The following is a 10,684-nucleotide window of genomic DNA, read 5'->3' on the forward strand; positions in this document are numbered from 1 at the left end:
TTGATAGAAGAGAGGTTTTATTGTAGCCTGTGAGAATATGCAATAAGCTTTACCCTACTTGGCTCCAGCTGTAGAAAATGATGAGCTTTTTTGTTGAACTTGGCTAAAACCCTGCCTGCTTTGTCAGCAAAGGGATTGACCAACCACAGGTTATTTTTGCATGACATACAGAGTCAGTCAAAACGTTAAGGAGGTACCCTTGTGAATCAGTACATTTATTTATGCTGACTGTTTTAAAAAACAGTCTGAAGGCATTTCTTTGATTTTTGCATAACTTCTTAAATTCGCATTTAAAGGCTCTTGGATATGAAACGATACCCATATGTTTCATATCAAAATGCTCTGATATCTTCATCAGTACTTTCCAAGACCACTGCAGCAACTTCAGCAGCTCTAAACTCTCTGCACACCATTTCATTTGTGTCTCCGATGTGGACTGAATGAAGAATGAAGGGTTTCCGTCATGATTGGTCAGTCCTTAGTGATTTCCTGAGTGTCCATTGGTCTGTTTCACACATAATGTAGACGGACACATGAATCCACCAGTTCCACACGGTGAGAGGCAGATGACGTGTATTTTAGCCCCTTTCATAGTGTCGTAACTCCAGATGTGAGTCACATATGATCTCGTGATAAGATGGAATGAAAAGGGCGACTGTACAGATTGAGGAAATGTTTGAACTGTATCGCTGCACTATATTATCACAAAGAGAAACATATATAGAAACATGGAATTTGAGGTGTGGGCGAGTGTGTGGAGGGTTAAATGTTTCCAGTGGAATTTCCAGCCCGTAGTTGTAGATACAATAAGATAAGAAAATCTTTTATTAGTCCCACAACAAGGAGATATTTTTCTTGTTAACGTCCAGGATGACACACTTTCCTGACATAACTAAGCAGGTAATTTTTATCTTGGCTGAAACAACAGCTTATCAAAGCTGATTTTAGGAGAGTGGGTTAGTTTCATTATTTGGCTTTGGTTAACTGCTACAGCTGAGTTCCTTTAATGAGAGAAAGCTGTCATGGATACAGTGGTATTTTACTACAGCAAAACCTCAGTAACCGTAGTGAACACTTCAGTGTTTTCCCTTGGCGAAGAGAAACGTCTGAGGGATTTTATGCAACACCCTTAACAAATTCCCTTTTAGGGACCATACTTAAGGGAAACACTTTAAGCAGGGGTGCACAGTCCTCATCCAGGAGATCTACCACCCTTGTCTCCAACCCTAATCTAACACACTTGATCCTGGTGATGAAGACCTTCAGGGGCATCTGAAGTCTCCAGGGTAAAAGATCTCTGGGTACAGGATTGGGCACTCCTGACTTAAAGTTTAATGCAACTGGCAACATGTTCTTCCACCCGAGAGTTCATTAAAATGAAAGACAGAAACTTTAATGTAACAGTTTAATGTGACAGCTGTAATGTACCAGCTGAAATGTAACAGCTTAAGTGTGACGTGTAATATAAAAGCTGTAATGTGACAACTGTGATATAACATTTGCAGTGTAACAGTTCTGATATAACAGCTGTAATGTAACAGTAACTAATGTAACGAATGCAACATTTGGGTCTTCTGTGGTGTCTAGGTGGAGGCAGAGGCAGTCAACCGCTCTGTGACAGTGGCCAATCAGACCAACTGCCCTCTTTACATCACCAAGGTGATGAGCAAGAGTGCCGCTGACGTCATCGCCCAGGCCAGAAAGAAAGGTAAGACTCGAAAACATATTTTATCATATTTACTCATATTCCAAAATGTAGTGCTATGTTAATAAACGTTTTGGTCCATGTTATTGTCTGTTATAATGTTATCATGATTTTTTTTTTTTTTAACAAAAGTTAGAGTTGCTTCCAAAATTTTCGCTTGTAGTGTGTGTGCTGCGTCCACTAAAGCCATGTAGCCTATAAGTCAGAGTTAGTGTGACTAAATTTATGATCAGAGGCATAGTGAAGTCATTCAAAACATACAGCACAGTATGACTCAGCTGTACTTGGCCGAAACTCCATTATATGACATTATAGGGGAGAGGCTCCAGAATTAGACTAGAATTGCTGTATGATTATGTGGTAGGATTAATGCAAACTCATTGGACATTGCAGGCACTGTGGTGTATGGAGAGCCAATAACAGCCAGTCTTGGCACGGACGGCTCGCACTACTGGAGCAAGAACTGGGCCAAAGCTGCGGCTTATGTGACGTCCCCACCCCTCAGTCCGGACCCCACCACACCCGACTATCTGAACTCTCTGCTGTCCTGGTACGAAACTCAGATGAAAGTCTGTCTGCTCACATTCAGTCACTGTGGATTTCTGCTACGCTTTTTAGCAGCACGGCGGAAATAAGCACCAGGCAGTGCCAATTTTAAACCACTGAGGAGTGAGCCTGAAAAAGAGGCGAGTAAAAGCCTGAAATAGGAGAAGAATGAAATCCTGGGTGGCTCTGAGCTCAGAATGAATACCCACCCTTCTCTAAAGCTGAAAAAATACTCTCAGCTTTCTTCACTGACCTGCACCCTGCGCTAACACACCGTTTTACCTTTCTCTCTCTCTGCTTTTCTTGCTCTCCTTTTATCTCCAATTATTCTTTCTTATTCTCTCTTTCTTTTTCTCTGCTCTATTTCTCTCTCTCTCTCTCTCTCTCTCTCTCTCTCTCTGTCACTCTCTCTCTATCTCTCTCTGCAGTGGTGACCTGCAGGTGACCGGCAGTTCCCACTGCACATTTAACACTGCCCAGAGAGCCGTGGGCAAAGACGACTTCACCCTGATCCCTGAGGGCACCAACGGGACGGAGGAGAGGATGTCCATCATCTGGGATAAATGTGTGGTGAGTTAGAGATAAAAGGGCTGCAGTAAAATAAAGCCATGTGGATTTATTTACCCAGAAGCCAGTTTAGACAGATACAGCTCTCTTGGCCTGGAGACATCTCACTGCTGTGGGCAAGTAGATATCTCAGTACCCGTACGGATGCATGCACACACACACACACACACACACACTCACAGTGGATTACATCATGGATGTTTTTTTCCCAAATTACTAGAACTGTCCCCAACTAAGAGTTTTCATGGTCGGCAAAAGGGCAAATTTTTTACTAGTCTAAAATTCCAAATGAAGAAAAATACATGTACATATATACAGGACAGTTCTGTGTAAAAGTCTGAAATCACCCTTAATTTATTTAATCTCCAGTCAAAATAGTCATGTTATATATTTGTTGTGTCCACTCTTTACTTTCATTACAGCTTCTGTTCTTTTCAGGAGACTCACTTTTAGCTTTTCAAAGAAATCTGCAGGGATATTTAGCAGCCTGAACAACTACACTTGTCTGCTCACAGTAGAAGGATGGACAGAAACACCTGTGGATTTTTTTCAGATCTGAAGCAAGAGTGGAGCTTGATTTAGGTGAAAGCTTTGATGGTCTTCCAGGTCTGTTAGGGGTCCCATTTTCCCTGCAGCTTTTAATCATTTTAATCAAATCTCCAGTTTTGGAAACTGATATTTTCGTACTTATTTTCCTTTGATTTTCCTTCCTTATGCAAATGGATCATCTTATATCTAATCTCCTCAGAAATATCTCCTGAATAATGATTAACTTGTCCTTAATGGCTGTTTTGAATGGAAATTAAATAAATGAAGAGTGATGTCTGGCTTTTGCACTGTACTCTATGTAATATCTCAGCAACAAAATTCTAAATGGAAAAAATATATGTACGCACATTTCCTAATGTTCAAAATATAAGTTAGATGACATAATGACATAAATGTGATGTTTTTGTGCAAAAACCTGAAACAACCCTACAAATTACTATTATGTCCTTCCCCCCAGGTGACCGGTAAGATGGATGAGAACCAGTTTGTGGCTGTGACCAGCACAAACGCAGCTAAGATCTTCAACCTGTACCCCCGTAAGGGCCGCATCGCTGTGGGATCAGACGCAGACCTGGTTCTGTGGGACCCTGATGTCACCAAAATCATCTCCGCCAAGAGCCACAACCTGGTGAGTCCGACCAGCAGAAACTCAACAGCAGCAGTAGCCCTACAAGAAGTCTGTTGCTTTATAAGTCATAGAGAAGCTCCTTTACTCCTAACAGAACGATGCTGTGTTCTGTGGAAGAAGCGCATTGAGATTTCAGTAATGGCATTTTACATCCTAATAGGGTGTCCTTCTGCTGATAGGTGGCTAAAGCAGTATTTTATAGAGGGGGTTTTTAGTGGTGAATGTGGATGATTGGTTGTGTTGTTCACCCGAGTTTGGGTGTGGGACTCTGACTCATAGGAGTGATGTCATCGTTAAAAGCTGCCTAAGTGTTGGATCAAAACTCTGCTGATTGTTAGCAGCCATAACACGTTCTGTGCAGCGAGTGTGTGTGTGTTTGTGTGTGTGAATGTGTGTGTGTGTGTGTGTGTGTGTGTGTGTGTGTGTGTGTGTGTGTGTGTTTGTGTGTGTGAATGCGTGTGTGTGTGTGTGTGTGTGTGTGTGTGTGTGTGTTTGTGTGCGTGAATGTGTGTGTGTGTGTGTGTGTGTTTGTGTGTGTGAATGTGTGTGTGTGTGTGCGTGTGTGTGTTTTTATACACTTTTTCAGAACAAAACCTTCATAGTGAAACAAGAGAGACAGGACAAATAATGTGGTCCTGACTTTGTAAAGTGTGCTTTTTTTACAGAAGCTGCATGATTTGTATATTTTTTTTAAAACAACATAACAAAACCATTTTTTTAGTTACTGGTCTTAAGGATTAAGTTAAAATCAGTTTCTGAGCTACACTTAGAAAGTTCTAGGCTTAGAAGACATATAGATGCTTACATAATGCATATGTTACATATCATCAGTACGTATAGGTAAAATATATCATAAATTAGACTTTTAAATTATAGATACTTAAATATTGCTGCTGTCGAGACAAAACTTAGTGTTTTGTTAACTTAAACTGTTTGTTTATTTATTAAATTTGTAAACACCAGCTGCCCTTTGCATTGCGCTAAATGTCTTGATGAACGAACCACAAATATATTGGGGTCACAAATTAATATATTGAGGCCAGTATTATATTGAGGCCATGTCTCCTCAGTGGCTCTGTTGTTTGGTACATATGGGACATTTTTGTTGCTTTTCATTCGTTTTTTTTTTTTGTTTTGGTTTTGTTTAGTTTTTTTGTAAACACCAGCTGCCCTTTAAAATGTGTTAAAATGTCATGATGAATGAAAAAAGAATAAATATATGGAGGCCATGTGACCACAAGAAACTCGTGGCCTCAGTACATTAATTTATCACCCCATGTCCTGACACTGTATAAATACAAGTGTGATGTTTTTAATGGCTCACATTCACTTTGCTGGTGATTTTTAATTATATTTTCCATTTGACCAGGAAGGATACTTTCTATGTAAGGAGGTACAGGAAAACTAGGCACTGTGTGTGTGTGTGTGCGCGCATGGAGGACGAGAATGAGCTCATGCTCTTTTTACATCGTTTGGGACCTTACCATACCACCACTGGCTTCGTGGCAGTAATATTTAGCAGGGCGGCCTCACTGCCTCCGAGAACTCACGCACTGCCTCTCCCTGCTGCCCCGTCCAACTTTCCCTCTACAGAATATCACAGAGCACACCAGACCATAACACATCATAAAGTGTTAAGATGGAAGAATAAAGATTACAAAACATGAACCATGAACTGCAATGTAGGAACACAATCAGGAAGTGGCTTTGGAGCAATTGGTAGTTTCAGATAACCAACAAAACCACTCGCGCCTGCTTTAAAGCGAACATGATGTTGATGTCATATTTCCCCTTTACCAAAAAAAAACACAGTGCCAAGCAGTTCAGCTGGTCTGTGCTTATCTGTGCTTCCGTTCCAAAAAAGTTCACTGAATGTTGTACAAATTTGAACACTTGTTGATGAATTTTCTTTCATCGCTTTTTCCAAAAAGCAGAGATTTCTCAGATCCAATACTGGGTGTAGGTTTTAGGCCAGTATCAGCAGAACATCCTGTAACAAGCAGCACTCACTCACACTGTGTGATGTGATGTTGTTAGCTGTTGCTTCCTGTGGGGTAGTTGAGTATTCAAGTAGTTAAAGCGTCTTAACCATCTTAAGTGCTTCAGTTAAAAAGGTAATTTAAAGCTGAGTAATTTTTAAAGAAACATAGTAACAATTTTGGACGTAGGTTTTTATAGGATTACAGCTGTTGTTTAATGGAAAAAAACACAATACAAACAGTATTTGTTTTACTAAAGTGGTGTTATTTATAATATAGCACTGATATTTCTTGTGTATGACATATATTGTGACAGAAAAATTCATGAAAGTGGTCTGTAATGTGTTTTGGAATAAAACCCCTCTATTACACATGACTCATAGGGCTAAATAGCCAGTTTCATCTTACTTTAGATGCAGCACTTTATTTGATTCATGTTATTTAAAATGGCAAAAGATTTTTCATTTACAAATTTAACATGCCAGTTATGTCACAACCTTGTCTTTATTTAGCTCACACAGTGAGAACTTTTAAAAAGGCTAATTGAAGTTGGCCCTATAAATCAGTCATTGACCAATTTGGGCTGTAAATTTATGATCCTCTCTGTGTGCAGGATTTTAGCTAATTTCGGATCATTTCTGTTGGTCCGTTCAACATGAAATTCATCATTAAATGTTTACACACAATTCAAGGGGCAACTACTGTATGCAAAAAGTGTAAAAAAAAATTATATATATATATATATACATACATATATATATATAAATAATAAATATATATATATATATATATATATATATATATATATATATATATATATACACAGATATAGATATTTATAGATATAGATATATATGTAGATATAGATATATGTGTGTGTGTATGTATGTATGTATAGAGAGAGACAGAGAGAGAGAGAGAGAGAGAGAGAGAAGGAAGGTAAGGATTAAGTGTAGTCTCCAAAACTGCAGTTATTACATAACTTCATAAATGGATTTTGGGATTTTCAACAAAAAAAAAAAAATATCTTAAATAATGTCTGTCCAGCAAAAAAAAATTTCTCCATATTTTTACCATTTTCCTTTTCATTTTCTAACCAAAATAATTAATTAAGCAACTGTTCGAGCTGCCATTACCTTACTTTTGTAAGAATTATGTTTGTGTGTTGTCTGTTTCCCTCTCTGGTTTGCAGGCAGTGGAATATAATATCTTCGAGGGCATGGAGGTGCGCGGGGCACCACTGGTGGTGATCAGCCAGGGAAAAATCGTGCTGGAGGACGGAACCCTCCATACCACAGAGGGCTCGGGACGTTACGTGGCCAGAAAACCCTTCCCCGACTACGTCTACAAGAGGATAAAGGCCCGCAGCAGGGTACAGAACAGCTTTCCTTTATATGATCCCTTTTAAAGATGTCGTTTTGACTGTGCCAGGATCCCTGTGTGTTACGGGTTGGTTAATGGTAGGTTTATTTTGGACTTAAATACATGGTTACTTAACATATTTACTCTGTAGTGTACTTACAGATGGTTAAATCATGTAAACATGAATCAGAAAGCTAAATATACATTGGCTTTGGTGTGCTTGCTGTTACTTTGTGCTTTGTTGGTGTTGCTTGGCTCTCATTTGTGGCCTACAGACCACTGTAGTGCTTTATTGATTGGATATTAGAGGAATAAAAGAATGAATCAAGTCCAATTTTGTAACAAATCTATGCTTTTAGCGCAGTATCATATAAAGCGACATAAAGTGAAATTACATGATAACAACACTAGCCATATGTAGCCTAGCATTACCATGAGCTCTTTCAGTATGTTATATGTGGAGCTGAGCGATATGGCAAAAATGTAATATCTAGAAACTTTTCGCGATACATTGTATGTCACAATATTTTTTTTCTGACATCTGATAAGTTCAAGCCACATGAAGTGCCACATTAAAAAAATGCTAATATAAACTGTGAATCTAATGATTTGTATTGCACATTTTATATACAGTGCCACACTAAATCCATTTAACTTGACTTATTGTGCCTTTTTTTTAATCTGACATGCAGTTATTTAAGTACAGATGATACCCACGAACATTGTCACATTGCCCAGCTCTATCTCTTTTACACTAGAATTACAGTATTCATAGTAATTAATACATAAAATAATCTAATTTTTCACAGGTTTGCACTGTAAGTGCTATTTCTGTTTGTTTAGATGAATTTTGAAAGAATGTAAAAAAAAAAAAGCTTAAAAGTTTGGCTTGAGCAGTTTCAGATGATCTTGAGTGAGTTTAATTGGTTTTGGTAACAAGGTGTCAGTTCTGATATCAGCACTGAAAAAGAAACGGTGGTATTGTGCTGTTTCTGTGCAGTTAAAACTTATCCTCTGGTTTCCCCTCTGTGTTCTGCAGCTTGCTGAGTTAAGGGGTGTCCCGCGGGGTCTTTATGATGGGCCAGTCTGCGAGGTGTCCGTGACCCCCAAGGCTGTCACTCCTGCTTCCTCTGCCAAAACTTCTCCAGCCAAGCAGGCCGCGCAGCCCGTCCGCAACCTGCACCAGTCTGGATTTAGTCTGTCTGGTGAGTCCTGTCAAAAGTCCTCAGGAATGAGCACACAGCCGCAGAACTGCAGTAAATCACTGTAATAGTCTAGTACTGTACAGCCTAATGTTGAATAAACATACTGATCACGGCCAAAACAAGGGCAGAAAGCTCTGGTGTGATCTTAGTAGTGAAAGGGTCCAAAACTGATGAAGAAATGAAGCTCCCCTATAAATGGGGTAAAATAACTAATGCACATCCTAGCATGAAGTTCGTTTTTATAAAATTGTAACAAAATGTGACATGATAAAACATACCAATGTTTAATAAATACTTGTGTGTTATTTAGGGATGCACTGAAATTTCAGCCACAGAAAAGCAAAAAAGTTTAACAAATATTAAATAGGCCTAAAACAAGGTGTCAAAATCTAAGACAAATAATTTTAATGGTAAGTAAAATGAGAAATAGTGGTTAAAAGCACTGTTTTCTTTGTTCTCCTGCAAACTATTTCATGATTTGTATGAGATTTTTTGTAATGAATGAGTGTGTTTACCTGTACTTAATAATCTGATAACTGCAGAAAATCAGATTTTGTCAGTAATCCAGTCAACACGTTTACATGCACTTGAGTAATCAGATAACGTGAAACTCCAGGTCTACACGAGTCAGGCAGTAATCAGATTTCAATAAACTCACAGAAGAAGACGTGATGTAAACGTAACGTAAAACGCTTTTTTTAATTTAAACATTGCACCACTTTACCTGAAAATATGAACATACATCATCTAGAAGAGGAAGAATATTTAAATCCTTCATTTCGTCAAGCATGTACTTTGTTTCAGTGTTGCTCCAAAAGTGTTTTGCTGCCATCTCGCGGCAACGCTGCTGAGAAATCCGATTTCTAGGCCTTACTCTGATCTAAGAAATCTCAGTATGCTGTTTACATGACCAGTTGAACAATCATAAAACTGCAGAAATCCGATTATGATGCGCATGTAAACATACTCACTGTTCATTGCCAATATCCACTACAAGTTTGGTACCACTTGAAAAACCCTATTTCAATTTGTTATCAGTAGAACAAATAAAACATAAATGGTGGTCTGTGCAAACGTTGTGGCACATTTTATATTTTATGTTTTATTTTCTTCCAGTATGTTAAACTCAGAAAATAAATGCTAAAATCTATAGAAAAAATACCTATTTAAGTTTTTGACCAGGGGTGTTCATGTACAACTGTGTTCATTTATGTGCATTTTTTACATTTTCATGTTTTCAGACATGAATCACCCAGTCAGATTTTAGATCGGGGAACTATTTTATAATAGTGTTTTTGTCCTTGCTGCCTTACACTGATGTTCTCGTCTACTGATTTGTTCTCAGGTGCTCAGGTTGACGACAACATTCCACGCCGTACCACTCAACGCATCGTGGCGCCCCCTGGTGGCAGGGCCAACATCACCAGCCTGGGCTAGACCTCTCCTCTCTCTGCAGGAGATCAGGGGGTTGCAGGCGAGGGATGTCTGCAAGTGGAGATGTTTCCAACATCATGCCTCGAGCCAAATCGTCCAAGGGGCCTTTGACTCTCCACTCCCCAAACCCTGTCAACCTCCCCTACATCTCTCAATCCTCTACACTTCCCCTCTCTCCCCATCCTCTCCCCAACCTTGCACCCTCTCCTAGAGGAGAAATCTAGAAAAAAAAAGAAGTATTTGCCTCATGTGAAGATAAAAGGAAAAAATTAACACTCCATATTTGAGCACCTCTGATTGTATGATTTAGTGTTTTTTATACTGTACTTTCTACCTACCATGTGTCATTTTATTATTTTTCTATTTAACGTTTTTTTATTGGAAGGGTCCAGTTAGACTAGGCAGAGCTGTTAATGTTTACTTTATTTAACAAGGTAACTGGGGTAACGAGAGTCCTAGCTTTGAGCACTTCCAGTGGCCTAAACGTTGTCTTCTGTCATTGCTTGTGGGTCAGTGTTTATAAGGAAGAGGAGGAATGTCAGCATTCATTCAAAAGTTGGCGCAGAGAAGTCAAAGTGAAATGTTGAGTGTACTTCAGTAATGTAATTTTCATGACTTGTATCGTGGTCAAAAATACATCCAGATCACACAGAATGAAGTAATTGCAAATGAAGGAAACCATATGGGCAGTGGTACACCACAGATTGTG

The 10,684-nt window shown here is 38.9% G+C and overlaps 1 protein-coding gene across 2 annotated transcripts in view; it reads left to right on the forward strand.

Moving 5' to 3' along the window:
• dpysl2b (dihydropyrimidinase like 2b) overlaps positions 1–10,267 on the forward strand; it is a 40,876-nt gene extending 30,609 nt beyond the window's left edge. For both annotated transcript variants that reach the window (XM_036595135.1, XM_036595136.1), the window contains 7 exons: positions 1,588–1,708; positions 2,099–2,255; positions 2,680–2,821; positions 3,825–3,995; positions 7,167–7,346; positions 8,376–8,541; positions 9,887–10,267. In XM_036595135.1, coding sequence (XP_036451028.1) covers positions 1,588–1,708; positions 2,099–2,255; positions 2,680–2,821; positions 3,825–3,995; positions 7,167–7,346; positions 8,376–8,541; positions 9,887–9,978 — 1,029 coding nt within the window. In that variant the 3' untranslated portion in view covers positions 9,979–10,267. The remainder of the gene's footprint in view (positions 1–1,587; positions 1,709–2,098; positions 2,256–2,679; positions 2,822–3,824; positions 3,996–7,166; positions 7,347–8,375; positions 8,542–9,886) is intronic.
• The last annotated feature ends 417 nt before the right edge of the window (positions 10,268–10,684 follow it).

This window comes from Colossoma macropomum, unplaced genomic scaffold (genome assembly GCF_904425465.1).
Source record: "Colossoma macropomum unplaced genomic scaffold, Colossoma_macropomum, whole genome shotgun sequence".
In the NCBI taxonomy this organism is placed as follows: domain Eukaryota; kingdom Metazoa; phylum Chordata; class Actinopteri; order Characiformes; family Serrasalmidae; genus Colossoma; species Colossoma macropomum.